The sequence below is a fragment of the Venturia canescens genome, chromosome 1 (genome assembly GCF_019457755.1).
Source record: "Venturia canescens isolate UGA chromosome 1, ASM1945775v1, whole genome shotgun sequence".
NCBI lineage: Eukaryota > Metazoa > Arthropoda > Insecta > Hymenoptera > Ichneumonidae > Venturia > Venturia canescens.
In genome coordinates this window covers 23,446,197-23,462,038 of record NC_057421.1, presented here as the reverse complement: position 1 = coordinate 23,462,038, position 15,842 = coordinate 23,446,197, and the positions used below count along the sequence as shown (strand labels likewise).

Sequence of the window (15,842 nt, the reverse complement as noted above, 5' to 3'; positions counted from 1 at the left end):
GTGTGGGGTAAGTATGAGCCACCTCAAGGTGTGTCAGTAAAAGTATAATATTCTATGCTTGTAAAAACTGCAATTCTGATTTTGATGGCGAGGATGAGGATCAAATCTGCCTTTTCTCACACTTATGGACAAAATTATCTTTACATTCGCTTATGTTAAAATGTTGTATTCATTGTTCGAATCATCAAATAAATAATATTGATAAATATCCTTTTTTGTTAATTTCACCAACACGTAGTTTGTAAAAATAGTACCGGGGTCAACTCGCCCCGATCGTGGGGTCGGTTGACACCAAAATAGTTCGTCAAAAAAGCGATTCAATAACTCATTTCGTTTTAAATTAAAAAATTCAAATTTTCATCGGAGATAGAGGAAGGTTGCTATTCGAAAGAACCATTTGGTTTTTGAAATCGTCTTTAGTTTCTTGTTTACAAGCAATAGTTTGAAAAGTTGGCCCTAGTGGTTTGCTGCTCACAGTAACTTGATCGGTTTTACTCCGATTTCCATTTCGGATAGAAAATCGACGCTCATCATCGTCTATGATTTCTCGGAATAATTTGTGCAATGTTCGCCTCCAAGTCTCATAACTCTACAATCACATTTATGGTTCTTCATTCGCATTGATTACGACCCGCAAACGATGTCGTCATACTTCATGTATTTGTCCGCTGGAGCAATTCTTCCATGAATAAATTTCCACTTTCATTTCTCGCGCGAGGGCATATTTTGATGTTTTTATTTTCAGTCGAATATTTGGTCACTCGCGGAGGCATCTGGACGTTTTATCGAGGGAGAATTTTGAACTAAAAATGAGGAGCAACTCACAGTGTCGAAGACGAAGGAATGGATGGGAAGACAAAATAGAATTTAGGGAGGTGAATTTTCTGGCCGTTCTCCAAAAATCATACCGGACGGTAAAGCCCGTTCTGAACTTTCCGCCAAAAGAGGTTCATTTAATTCTGACTGTGGCAAAACCATTAAGATTTGTGAAAGCTGCAGTGAATTTATGGTTTCTGAGGGTAATAAAGAAAGAAGCGTCGTGAACCAGGGGTCCAGGTGAAAAAGGTTTAGGTGAGGTCGAGTTAGCGTACTATTAACGACTCGTACCAAGCTTTACCCCCTTCATTATTTTTATTATCGGAGTACTTTCGTCTGATTATTGCAGCACATGTGCATTTTAGTGACGGATAAATATATGGTAGAAAATTATCGAGAATGAGGACTTATTCACAATGAGTAATTAAAAATGTAATTAGTGAGTGTGACATTTACAGTGTGGCCTCGAGTTAGTCGAGAATAATTATCGCATGATATTCATCAAAATAAAACATCATATATATTTGTTTTCAATTTGAAGTTTCGAAAGTATAAGCTGAACGTTTTATTACTGTTTTGCTCCGACGAAAATGTACTTGCATAAATTCGTTACCCTGCTCCTGGAAAATTAACATCAAACTCATACGTGAAATTATGCTGAAAATGTTTTTCATGAAATTCCATAGTTTTCAGTTGTAAAGCACATTATTTTCTGTAACTGATGAATTTTTCTTGATACTATGATGGTGACAGGAGGAAATAGTATATTACGACCCTAGGCCCGAAAGTTGGATTTCCTGGCATGTGCTATATTGAAGGCCGAGGCGAAGCCGAGGCCTTCATGTTGCACATGCCAGAGCATCCAACATTTGGGCCGTGGGTTGTATACTATTTTTCTTGATCCCGTAGCCGAAAGTACGTTCAATAATTACTAGCAATCACGAGGGGGGGGAGGGGGGGGGGGGCGCCCGCCCGACTTTTGCAGGACCGAGGCGAAGCCGAGGTTTTGCTGGTCGGGGCGGGCATTAAAAACATAAACAAAAAGTCAAAAAACACACACACAAAATATCACACAATGATACAACAATATTATTAGTACAAATAAATAATTCTTTGATACATGTCTGATTTAAAGTCCCATGATAGTTAACAATTTCTATATATGAATATTTCCCGCTATATTTGACAATTTATATGAATATGTGCTTTCCTATGAACCTGGAATCTGGAAATACAACATTATTCGGGACGACCATATTCATTTTATTAGTCCCGTTACATTATTTTCTGTTTTCTCATCTGAACGAACAAATGTATGTTATTCGTCCGGGTTCATGGCAGTATAGCGCATAACATGAATGATAAAAGCTACGCTATACGCGCCCGCTTGAAGCAAATAATAATGATGCTTGGCAACGAATAAACAAAATCATGGCAACGAATACAGGCTTCACATTCATATATCGAAATGAAAGGATCACCGGCCGCAAAAATATTGTCAGAGCGCACTGAAGTTAGCCGAGTTAGCCGGCCACGAAAAATGCTCTTCCCGGCCTGAAATGCGGCCGGAAAGTGCGTACTTTCGGCTAGGGGAGCAAGAAAAAATAGTATACAACCCACGGCCCAAATGTTAGATGCCAGGAAATCCAACTTTCGGACCTAGGGTCGTAATATACTATTTCTAGAAAGTTTTCACAGCTGAAAAAATGTTAGACTCCTTCAATGGACGTTGAACATGGATTTTCTAAAATGGAGGTTTTACGTAAACGTTTTCTTATATTGGTTCCTGTTCTGTTAATTTTTCAGAGATTCTCCTCTCGCGATGTATCTCGGAATGATCGACGAACGAGAAAAATTCGGAGGATTGTTATTCACAGTTCGTACGTGGAATCCTGTCCATTTATAATCCTCTCGCGTTTCGTGTGTCGTCATTTTCCCGGACCCCAATTCCGTCCAATATTTTTGAGTCTCTCCACGAATAATTGATCCGTCGCTAAACATTTAAATTTTCGAACTCTAAGCGACGTTCGATAAAAACTTCTCGAAACTCGATTGAATTGTTTCTTGATATTTGTCAAAGGAGAGTTAACAAGGATCTCGACTTATTGGTTTGGCAGGAGTTTGAGGATGAGTTTCGTGCTCTGTACTTCCTAGCTTCGAGGCTCATTTATTGTCTCGAGACACATGTGTCTCGAGGTCGTTGGATGCACGCAAATATCCGAGTTTAAAAGGCCTGAATGACCTTTGGTAAAATCGTTCCGTTTAAAATGAAATTGCAAAATGGATTTCTCAGCTTGGAAGTCTTCAACGTTTTCTAATTGCAACCACTTTTGCCTCGACCTGCCGTGAATAGTTGCAAACGAAGGCAGCCCCCTTTCGCAAAATGGAGAAAATTCATCACGTTCGTGCGTCGACGAAATGTCGATCGAATCCTGATCACGAGAGTTTATTTTAGTGTCTGCAGAATTGGAGGAATTTAGGTCAGCCCCGAACGAAAATATCGGCTGTTTATTTCGTTCTGTTTTCATCGATTGGAGGCTTCCTCAAATCGTTAACGAAGCTATACTTTTTCATAATCTCGATGCACCCAGTGCGATTTTTACCTCTGACGCATCTATATGAACGCGCACGTAGAGCCTGACAATGGCGAGAGATCTCTTCGGTCCATTTGCGTGATAACCCAGATCTCCGAAACAATAAGGGCTTTGTTTGAAACGACGCCTTACGCGGTGCAAATGGCGATGTAGAAAGAGACGCAAGGACATCAGCGTAACAGCTATCGAACTTCTCATCAAGGACGCATCGGTGAGCAGTTCTTGGAGAACTAAAGAGCCTGTCACGCGAGCGTTCGAAAATTCAAAAAACGTACAAATGATGTCGATGAGGGAAGGTGAGGGAAGAAAGCCAAAATAATCCTGTCGCTAAACACAGAAAAACAAACTAACAAAACAGAAAAAACATTCTTTGCCCTCGTTATTTAACGATTTCCGTAGCACCTGTGACCACTGGTCATGTATTTTCCTACAATTTATTTTGTTGCAGACTCCAAATTGGAGCTATACATTTATCGCATAACCGTCGAAATTCAATCCATTAATCATGCCCATTCGAACAGGAATATTTAAATCATTATTCACAATTATAAATTCGGTATGCACTTCGGTTTTTTGTTGCGAATAATAAAAAAATGCGCACCGACAAAATAGATTATTCCAGTAACTTGCGATCCGGTTGTCCGATATTTTCTGGGAGCTACTTCGACATGAAATTGCGAGCCCATAATATGTAACTCGTGAGTACTCGGAATTTTCTTTTCGAGGATTTTTTGAGTTCTTCTCGTGCAGACATGCAACGAAGTGAACCTTTCAAAAGTTCACGTTAGCCTGTCAGATGATCGTCTTTTGTCGACAACAAAGGCGAATTTTGGAGTGCGGATTGTTTTCGTTTCGACTTTTGGGTCGAAGCTCTCCACAAAATTCAGTTAAATTGAAGGCAATCTCTCGTCGCGGTGCATTCCGATGTCAAATTTTTCATGGAAGAGCTCAAGATTTTACAATAACCTGGTAACACGGGAACGCCATTTTTTCACGACACTCTCAGCACGTACACGAAGCAAACAAAGATCAACTGAATGTGCAGCTTTGAGACCGTGGGGGTAGAACGAAGCTGTGAAAGAAGAGTTGGAGATAGGAGAGTCAATAAAGCGATTCAAAAGCGATACCAAGGCGGTTATTAGTGAAACGATATTGAATGGAAAAGTGAGTCAAAGACGAGAATATATACGTGCAATAGAGGACGAAACAAGAGGGGAATGGAGGATCAATCGAAGGTTCGTGCTAACAATTTTTTTCAGAGTCTCATCGAGTGTTTGTAAACCTCATTTTTAACAGAATTTCTCTATTCGTAGGTGCTACGGAATGCAGGTGTTACGAAGCATATTCTACAATTTTTTAAGCACTGCTGCATCCGATTCTGACGTTATTATTCTTCGGGGAATGGATTGGAAACAAATGAATTACGCAGAAGGGACTTGAATGGAAATAAATATAAAATGAAAAAATAGCAACGCACTCCTTTTTGAAGGGTTGATATAGAATACAAAAAAACGCTGGTGGAGATAAATTCAGTGGTCACAGGCTGACTCGTAAATCAAGCATCGAATAAATTTAATTTTCGTTTTATTGATCGGTCATGAGCCCTTCGGTGAACCGAAAAATACGACCACAACTAAGAACTTGTTTTTATAGATTCTCTTCCAGTTAATCAAGCACTGAATTAGGGTGGCAAACTTTGGTAAAAGTCTTAACGTGAGTGATGAACTTTGAGCACGTTTTTTTTTTACTGTCGTTAGAATTTGGACGAGGCGACGACTTCCTGCGGCCATTTTCATTCGTCCTCGTGAAAAGCTGGACTGAAGGGTCCGGCTATGGTAGAAATGTATTTATCTCAACTTTGCTATGCTCTCATACGAACCTCTCGATACTGTCTTTTGCCGTCACGAACTTCGGCTTTCCTGGATGAACAATCATCCTGGTAGGCTCGCAAAAAGGGGATAAACTTTTACCTCGCATCTTCGAAAAAACTTGATACGTTTGAGGAAATTTAAGTAACCTTACACCTAGAGGGTTAAGATTTCAGCTGAGGGGTGCGATTGAAAGGTTCGAATAGGGAGACCCGAATCCCCGAAAAAAAACGCCCGGCGTTCGCACCGCCCGGCAGAATTTCCACCGTAAATCATTTGATTTGGGAAGAGACGTCTGGATAAGTGCCAAGCATAAAACTCGGAGCTTCGGCGAGCGAGGGGTTCGATTTCATACTCAGAAAAAGGTAAGTATCGTTATCGTCGAAATACAGCGCTGTGCACCGAAGTTCGTTTCACGAGGTCTTTTTTACTGTTACTTTTTCACGGATAAATCGATCTGCTTACCTTATAGAGACGAGTATCATGGCGAATATGAGATATTTTCCGAGGAGCGGAACGACCAACGAAGTTGGAGGTATAATCTCGACTACCAGAAGGAAGAACACGTGAAGACTGATAAGTATGGAGATCGATAGCGTCACCTGCAACAATACAATACTTCTTAGTGCATTGGTATACATACCCAGACGTAGGACTAAATTCTAGTGGGTTACAATCCATTATTGTTAAGGTTGTTGCTTTAAATTTTCGAGGTGAATAGACGTCTGTAAAAATTTTTCTGTTTGTTGATCAATATCTTCCGAGTGTACTGTTCCAAGAAAAATTAAGGTAACCGAACTAGTTTTGCAGAAATTTAACGTCAAAGTTGAGTCAAAGTGTCATTTCATTGCACCGGTTGAATGGGTTAAAGTCGTTCACACCTTTTTGCTTATATCACTCTTATTCATGAGTCCGAAATTCATTCGAATAACGGTAGTTCGGATCAGGACGATACATAGAATGATTTTACTGAAAAGAGTAGATAGTTTACTGACTTAAATGACAAGATATCACCGAAAATATGTGACCGCATCACGATCATATCGGGTTAACTGACACTGCGGCGTAGAAATGCGGCAACGCTGCAACTACGACACCAACGGGAGCAATCTCTTGACAGGCAGTCGTTGACATAATAACCTCCAAATACACCGGGCGAAATAAGTAACACGTACACAGAGGCATAGGGCTCGCTGCATCCAATCCAACAGCTGAATACGAAGAAATTTCGCAACGTTGCCAAACTTGTCTCTATTTCATCATAATTTTCAATTACCGTGAATCGTGAATACATTTTCTATCAACCTTAAGTGATTAAAATAAACGTATTTCTGAATAATAATTGATATTATCATTCACACGCTTGAAAATTTTCGCATTGTTCATCCGAATGAATAGTAATCATTCAGTATCTAAGGTGGCGTTGCTAACGTCACTCAATTTATTAGCATAGGAGCTTCGTCTCCTACCCCCCACCCTTTAAAAAGATTTAGCAACAACCTTAGGGCCGGTAGGTTTCACGGAGACATGTGATAGGGTTCCTATAAAAGGAAAGCAGGTCATGATCTCACAGTATTGTTAGGTGTTCAATAATAAATTATTTTACTTGATTTCGAAAATCGCAAAAATCGAAAAAAAAAACTTGGAAGGCAGTAGACCATGAAGAAATTCTGAGATTCGAAAATTTTGAAATATTTCTGAAATCACAGAAATTGAAAAAAAAAATTTTGAAGGCATTAGACTATGAAAAAATTCCGAGATTCGAAAATGTTTAAATTTTTCGAAAATCACAAAAATAAAAAAAAAGATTTTCGAAGGCAGTAGACCATGAAGAAATTCCGAGGTTCGAAAATTTTGAAATTTTTCGAAAACCGCAAAAATCGAAATAAAAGATTTTCAAAGGTGGTAGACCATGTAAAAATTCCGAGATTCGAAAAATTTCTAAAATCACAGAAATTGAAAAAAAAAATTGAAGGCATTAGACTATGAAAAAATTCCGAGATTCGAAAATTTTTTAATTTTTGGAAAATCGCAAAAATCGAAAAAAAAGATTTTCAAAGGCAGTAGACCATGAAAAAATTTTCAAATTTTTCGAAAATCGCAGAAATCGAAAAAAAAATGTTTGAAGGCATTAGACTATGAAAAAATTCCGAGATTCGAAAATGTTTAAATTTTTCGAAAATCACAAAAATAAAAAAAAAGATTTTCGAAGGCAGTAGACCATTAAGAAATTCCGAGATTCGAAAATTTTTAAATTTTTGGAAAATCGCAAAAATCGAAAAAAAAATTTTTGAAGGCAGTAGACCATGAAGAAATTCCGAGATTCGAAAATTTTTTAATTTTTGGAAAATCGCAAAAATCGAAAAAAAAGATATTCAAAGGCAGTAGACCATGAAAAAATTTTCAAATTTTTCGAAAATCGCAGAAATCGAAAAAAAATTTTTGAAGGCATTAGACTATGAAAAAATTTCGAGATTCGAAAATGTTTAAATTTTTCGAAAATCACAAAAATAAAAAAAAAAGATTTTCGAAGGCAGTAGACCATGAAGAAATTCCGAGATTCGAAAATTTTGAAATTTTTCGAAAATCGCAAAAATCGAAAAAAAAACTTGGAAGGCAGTAGACCATGAAAAAATTCCGAGATTCGAAAATTTTGAAATTTTTCGAAAATCGCAAAAATCGAAAAAAAAATGTTTGAAGGCAGTTTCTTGATTTGTAAGATGCATTCTCGCTGATTCATTTCCCGATCGTTTTTGAACGTGAGTCCTCGCTCTCTTTCGAAATTCAAGCGAATATTGTAGAGAAAAAAAGGCCATTATTATGGGGACAAGAACGTGACACATTGTTGTGCGATTTTTCTCATTCATTCCCATTGTCTCGTGTCGTAGTGAGATAAGAACGAGATACGAGGATGGTAGAATTTAACGACGGTCTACCGGTGTACAGGTTTTCGCATCAGGGATGCGAAACTCGCGAGAGCAAATTTGTATTTATTGCCTGGAAGGGAAACGCACCATGAGCCAAGAAAGAGAGAGAGAGGAGGAGAAATAAAATAAGAAAGAGCGCGGAAGTTGGATCGGTTCGTGCGACATTTTGTAGCGGGTGTTATAGAAAATTGGGAGACAATCATAAAACTTGGGAGAAAGACGAGGAAAGATGCGGAAAGGAAAGAAGAAAGGGTCGAGAGGAAATGGAATGGAAAAACAAGCGAGGGATCCTGAAATACAGCCCCGATAGTTCTCATGGGAATCACAGCTGAGGGGTGGCACTGGCCGACGTAAATTTCCCCGAAACGGGCTTGGTAAATCCATTCATTTTGATAAATGAGACAAATGGATAGACGAGAGAGCCGTAGATGGCGCCCGGGTGGAAATCCGCGTGCGTGGGAAAGCGTCATCGATCGAAAATTCTCTGCTGCATAAATACATACATACGTACACGTGTACTTGAAGAGACAAATGAAGCGGGGAGAAAGTTGAATGGTATTAGTAAAGATGGGAGTATCGATGTGGGAGGGGACGGGAGAGTACACTGATGAAAATTGTCATCCATTTTATTTGCCAGCGTGCTCGGATCCTCGCGTACCCTTTCACTTGCTCAGATCCTCGCCGATGTCTCAATTGCCACGTTCGCGTTTATATTAATGGTGAATCGATATTCACCATTTTGATTCCACTCAGGAAATAACATTGACGGTGTTATAGTAAAGAAATAAATAAAACAAAATGAAGTCGTTGAATAAAGAAGCCCTGGAAACGTTTCGATCTGGGAATCTGGGAGTAAATGATGTGAAGTGGAAATGGCGAAAGCTTTGGTGCTCAAAATTCTCGCAGATGTTGACAACTCGAGTGCTGTCCTTTTCACAATATTTCAAGTAATTGGAAAAGGGAACGAAATTCCAAACATTCGTGCGGATCGTTCGTTATTCAACATTAAATTCGTTAGTTAACAATTTATTTGGAGCCTCGATGGCTCCAAAATTATTAGGGATTTTTTTTTGTTTTTTTACTGAACTGTTGTTGTTATCGAAACCTCGAGGGATGAAGTCGGAAAACTACGTACCATACGTTAGTCTCGTTTTTTCCTTGACTCTTCCGATCCGAAAGCAGGAAATAGAGATAACAGCAGTAATACAGCTTTGCATGCTTTGTTGCCGAGAGCGTATTGTGATCATCAACCCGATATGGAACGCTATTGGATAAACAGGCCGGGCGAGAGTGGCTCTTGGAATCCATGTGGAATCGATGCAACGAATCGAATGAAGAATGCTCGTTTTTCTGCACTCATGCCAATGAGAACAAAAAGCAAGTATTCGCATCACAACACTTTTTAGTCTGTATTTTTAAAACTACACGGACAATTTTTCACCCAGCACAGCCGCAAAGGCAGGATGCTTTTTAATATTTAACCACGGACTTAAAAAATGCGAGTAACAGAGGAGGCAGATTTAAAAAATTCATGGGCGCAGGTACAATGAAAAATGTAACGGTTGCGTAGTTACTGTCTCGTTTCACGATCAACGCAGAGCGGAAAGTTTCTGTAATTAATCATCGTAATGAACGATTGCAATCGTGTTATTTTTCATTTAATTGCTCACTTTGGAGTCTTGGTGTTCACGATGAATATTGCACGTAAGTTATCGATGAGAATGTTTCTCGGAGATGAGCCAGGTTTTTATAAAGTCAGCGTGCCCAGAAAATAAAGACGAAATGCCTCGAGAAGGAACATTTGAAATTCCATTTTCTTTTGTTTTCGCTTCACTTTCCAAGTACATAAATACCGAAGATTAAGGGCTTATACACACACTTGTGATGGGCGGAAAAATCGGTTTTTTTTTTATTAGATATTCTTCGAATACAATGTCTGAAGAATATTCTCACAAAATTTCATAAAGATCGGAGCATTAGATTCGTAGCTATATGGGTATGTCAACCGACCATCCGGTGCGCGCGCGGTCGTCTAATACTTGAATCTTTAAACGCGATTATATGAGAATCGTCTTTTTTGAAAAATAACTCTGCGGTGGACTTTTTGGTATATGGATCGGATTCACTCCAAGTTTATACCACTTGTTTAACCCTCTCGGATCGTATGTTGCTTCTACGCAACACGCGCTTCCAGCAGACCCAATAAAACTGCATCGGTCGGTAAGGTCGGGGTTCTAACTGCCAATTTCCATCAAGCAAGGTTAGATTGCACCATAGATACTCCTAAACCAAGAGATAAACTGCTCTAACTCATCAAAAATATCAATATGAAATCGGCGTTTCATGTTGAGTTGGCGTTGTGTGAAAAGGTGCTTTAGTTATCACAAAATAAAAGTGAGTACACATGTTTTTTCATACTCCAAACGTTATTTCCTTACAAAAGGAAGCTAATAAAAGAAAGCTTTAAGGTATTCGGTGCTAAATTCATTCGTAAATTTTCCTGACTTTGCTCCTCAAGGACCTGGTGCTGCGCGCAGCGAGCATTCAAAAATTCATATTTCCCAACAAAAAAACTGAAATGTCACAATGGATTCGGTAACTGGAAAGTATTTTGAGATAAAATTATGAAGGGAATCATTTTCCGTCAACGCGAATATCATAATGGCTAGATCCTGGACGAAGGATTTCGTATTTTGTTAGAAAGAAAGATTGTAACAAAAAAACGAAAAATTTAGCACCTCAAAAAATGAATTTTCTGTTAAAACTGTCGCTATTTTTTTTAAATCAAAATTTTTACAAATCATTCGTCCAGGCTCAAGCTATCATTGTAATAAATAAACGGTATAAATTTGGTATGGATCGGATTAATAGTTTTTTAGTTATCATCATGTCCATCGCAACTGATGCTCAAAAAAAGGTGCTGCTGGAATACAGCTGGAGTTTCGCCATTTTGAGAAATTTTTTGATGAAAAGAATGGTACAAGTACATGAACATATGTACTAATGAATGTCCTTTGCAGCTTTTCAATAAACATTTTATTTTTTGTCAGAAAAAAATCAAGAAAGTCACTTTTTTCTTAATCCGCAGGAACTTATGTGTATGAATACCCAAGAATTTAGTGATGGAAGCAAATTGGGTGCCAAACGATTTGCGGACAGGCTGAACAAGCCTCGCTTTCTCATGAAACCCAGTGATTTTCATTGCTCAAAAGTACGAAATCAGAGAACGATATGCCATCAGTACAAAATCGTGTGTCTACGTAAATATTGAATCTACGATAAATTGTCTTCTGGGTGACGTTATTAATCTCGAGTATTTTATGTTCGGCGCCTCGCAGAGGTAATCAATATTTTCCGGTGATGTTTCTAAGGGAATTCGTTCATTTGGTTTTTTTATATTTCGTATTTACGCATGAACGCATCAGTGCCTACTGAAAAATTAATAATAATGAGAATTGAATTCGAAGAGGATTGAAAACTTCAGCAAAGAATCAATACACCTCGAGAGTTTGCGGAATCATTGGACGGGAATGTGTTCAGGTCGGAAGAGCTTTTTTTAATGCAACGCCCGGAAGAGACTCGAATTTGATTCTCTTTTTTTGTACGTTGGATAGATCTCGAGTAAACAACAACTCTGAGCAATTGACGTGGAGTGGAGATGCTTTTTTGTTCTCGCGTTTCGCTCATCAAGCCCTCGACTCTTCTCAACGTCGACTGGCCAATGTCTTCTCCGCAGCGGATCTAGACCTTTCTCACTTGCTTGCTTTCTGTACATCGTAAAAAGATATGCTTCTGAGACCAGCTAAAGAACATTTCACCCTCTCACCGTCCTTCTACAGCCCTTATGCGAAGTGTTACGACACTCACAAGTACCGAGGGTCGATGAAGGATGGGTCAATATTCCACTCTGACCAACACGACCGGCTTCTTGGTGAACCACCATGATGAGAAACTCGTGTTTAATGGCTACTTTGAAAAAGAAACGCTACCGAGGTAGATAAGTTGAGAGAGCAAAGAGACTAGAAAAGAAGAAAGAAACGGAGAGCGAGAGAGTCAGCTTTCAGAGTGCGCAATAAGATCGGCCGTCCGGTGAGCCAAGTTTTTCCATTACAGTTATCAATAATTAGGATTTTATGTATTTTTTTTTGAAGTCGTAAAAGCATTTAATTCGTGTTTCTATGTTCATGTGTTTCAGTCATCACGAAATTTTATGAACAATTGTAAAATAATTTACTATTTTAGTTGGGTAATCAATGGTACGTGGAAATAAAGTCTCGAATAAAAAGAGATTTTGCATTAGCGAGGCGACGGAGAATGAAAAGTGAATTGATAAATATGATGGATAAATCGTGGCTTTGTGCGAGAACGCGTAGCAGTCGGAGAACTGTACGATTGAAAAAAAGTGCAATCTCAATGATAAACGAATGTGCGATGGAAAATTGATAATGTGTTTCGCTGACGATGAGCGTAGCGACGCGTGGATTCGCAACACTTGAATATTGATGAGCGCAGGGTGAATCAGCATATTAAATCCATCAAGACTCCTCTTCGTACATTCCACTTGCATCGATGTGATGCATTTTATCACTGAAACGATCAAGAGTCTATGGGATGTACGTCGATCTTTCAAATGTAAAAAAATTCGTTTTTCTTCTTTCTATTTTTCAATTGAATTCTCAACTCTCCATTTCTCTCTCCTTTCTCTTTATTTGGTAAAATTTTGAGAACACTTTTAAAAACTTGGTAAAAGCAAAGCTATTGAGGAATATGGAAAACTCGAAGGGAAACTTTTTCATTGAGCAAGTCACAGAATTAATCTGTATGTTTTTAGTTTAACTACGGAATTTCATTCAACTCTTGGGATCTTTTGCGGGCGAAAACTTTTCGCAACATATAGTTGCTTAATTGCAAGCGCGTTGGAAGCTTGGGGCATTGAACCCTCCCCTGATATTTCTCTCTCTCTCTTTCCCTTCCCCTGTCAGGCCATAAAATGCCTCGCTACACTCAGTAGGTTCTTATAGGTACGAGGAAGGTCACTTAGGTTCAAAATTCAGGTTGTGTAAAGATGGCCGCTGAAGTGTTGAAATTTCAGCTTTTAGGTAACGCGACATGTTGTAACAACGAGATTATCATTTTCGTCGTGATTTTTTTTTTCGTCTTTTCGAACAACCACTTGACAGGATGAAGTGGCCAGTGAGCATTTGGGAGAAAATGACACTTGGAATATTGCTCGGTGTTCCCAAATACATTTCTGAGTCAGGGTTTAGCTTGAGATTACTATCGAAAAAAAAATCCCCTTGCGAAGTACTTCAATCTCGAGTCTTGTTTGCTGATAAATTCTTTCGCCCTCCATGTTCGTCAAGCTACTGGATATTTCGTCGTGTAGTGGACAGGGGATTACGGGCAAGAGCGGTGATTGCCGTTGACGCGAAAAAAGGGTTCTGGCCCCGATAGGAAATTTGACCTCCGTAGAAGGGTGACTCGGCATTTTTTCCTCTCTAAGATATACGTAAAAAGACTTTTTTTTGCGAAGGTCGTGAATTTTATAGCTCCCTACAGTCGAGTATTCTCGAATCACATTTTTGCATTGGTTTACGACATCGTTTCTACGAAACATCGAATTTCAAGATATTTTTATCTCTAATCAAAGGCATTCGGAGTTGGCATCGAATAAATGAGCGAATATACAACAGTGGATGTAGAATGCAGTGAAATCAATACTATCATACTGTTTATCAAAAGAAATTTATCTGCTTGGAGTTGCAGATTCCCCGAAGGTTTTATTTTTAACAATCAGTGTGATGTCATTCCATGGATTTTCTTCATGTTCATCCACGTGGACTAGCAGGCATGCTTACAGCATATGGGAGTTGTGTTAACGTCAGACGAGCGAGTAGTTAGCACAAAGCAACATTTTTTGCCGACAAAACGAATGAGCGACAACGTCACGAGGGGGGGAGGTAAAGGGCGACAGGCTTAGAGGAAACAAGGCTGCATAACGACGAGAGAAGGAAGATGCGACGAGGTACGTAGGGACAGGAATGCGGGAGGCCCGAGAGGCTTTTTCCAACGAAAGGTGATAGGGGCAAAAGCCCGACTGGGAAATGAAAAATAGTTCGAGCCCACCTACACACGGGCAAGGACATGGGGCAAAGGCACCGAGATGGAGGAGATAGAGATAGCGGAGAGAAAGAGAGAATGGGAGAGCGAGAGAGATCGCATGTTATCCCCGCCGGCTAGATAAGAGGAAAATAACGAGACTGGCAGACGTGAGGGGGAGGTAACTAATTCTCTGTCTTTTCACTCTTACACCCCACGCTGTCATGAATATTGTTGCACGTATCTTTAAATCTCGCTTCATTTTGTACGTTCCTTTTTAATCCTTTTTTATGAAAATTCAATGACGTATGATCAGAGTTTTTGGTTGGCTGTATAAAACGTATTTGTGGAAGATGCAAGGTGGATTTATGCTCAGTGGGAGTTGAACAGGTTAGTATCAGATTATTTGACAGATCAAAAAATCGTGAGTTGGGAACAGAACAAGGAAAAGTGTTTTAAGGTTGACCTGTCGCAGGAGCTAGCCAAGAGACACCCTACTTTGAAAACTTTAAATTAACTATGTAGATGGTGGTTTAAATATTATTTTATCGGTATAATGGAAATCCATGATTTTTCAAGTATGTGTCGTGATGATTTATGGAACATTATTTATTATGAAGCTTTTTAATGTCATTCTGATTTGACTCACGTCGTCCAATCAGCCATACCCCTAATAAATATGGCAAGCAACGCTGTCTCGTTTGCTTACCATTTACCATCGCTTTGTGCGAGGAGGTTATGTTTGACCATGGATCGACACGATGTTCGGCTTGACAAGAAACATTTTCTTCAAACAAATTTATTTTTCCTAGCATTATGTGTCTCGGATATGAAGCCTCAATTCCACTATTCAATGAAAACAGTTTGATAGTTCACAGATTCGAATCCGTTCCGTGTTATTCGAGGTTATACAGCGTTGCCACGTCTACGCAGCCAGAACGGTAGTAGGAGAAGACGACGACACACCGCGTAATTACTCAGCTAAATCGAAGATTTTTATTTTAATTGTTCGGCAAACCTAATTTTTTTTATTCAACAGTGATCCGTATCATTTTTTTAACATTTGAGAATTTTTTTTAAAAACATATCTAATCGGGAAAATGATTTGTTCATGGCGCTGAAATCGGTGTGTTAAATTTCTAAATTTTATCGATAATTTATTATTATAACTAGTCGATGGTGCGCCCAAATAATTTGCAGAAGCTTCCCTGTGCACTTTAACGATCAGATAAAAAAATATCACGTTTGTATCTAATAATGAAGTTTGCGATAGGTCAACCTTAATAAGCATATGACAATGCGATACTCGATAATTCGCTCAAAATAACAATAATGCTAAAAAATTATAAACCATCGTTAAAATATCGAGTATTGTGTGTTGTTATGTAAATGAAATTTTAGCGAAAACGTTCTCGATAATCCGTGTGCATGATCTGTATATTTTGATCTCATGAAGGACTTATTATCATTGCGCGATTAAATGTCCAAAGTTTCAATCTATTTAAACGAATTTTCAGCGTATCCGCGACGATTATAAT

The 15,842-nt window shown here is 38.8% G+C and overlaps 1 protein-coding gene across 11 annotated transcripts in view; it reads right to left on the bottom strand.

Annotated features, from left to right (window-relative positions):
- Positions 1-15,842, bottom strand: part of nAChRalpha4 (nicotinic acetylcholine receptor alpha4) — a 154,245-nt gene that overhangs the window by 21,482 nt on the left and 116,921 nt on the right. For all 11 annotated transcript variants that reach the window (XM_043426737.1, XM_043426704.1, XM_043426686.1 and 8 more), the window contains one exon: positions 5,744-5,880. In XM_043426737.1, coding sequence (XP_043282672.1) covers positions 5,744-5,880 — 137 coding nt within the window. The remainder of the gene's footprint in view (positions 1-5,743; positions 5,881-15,842) is intronic.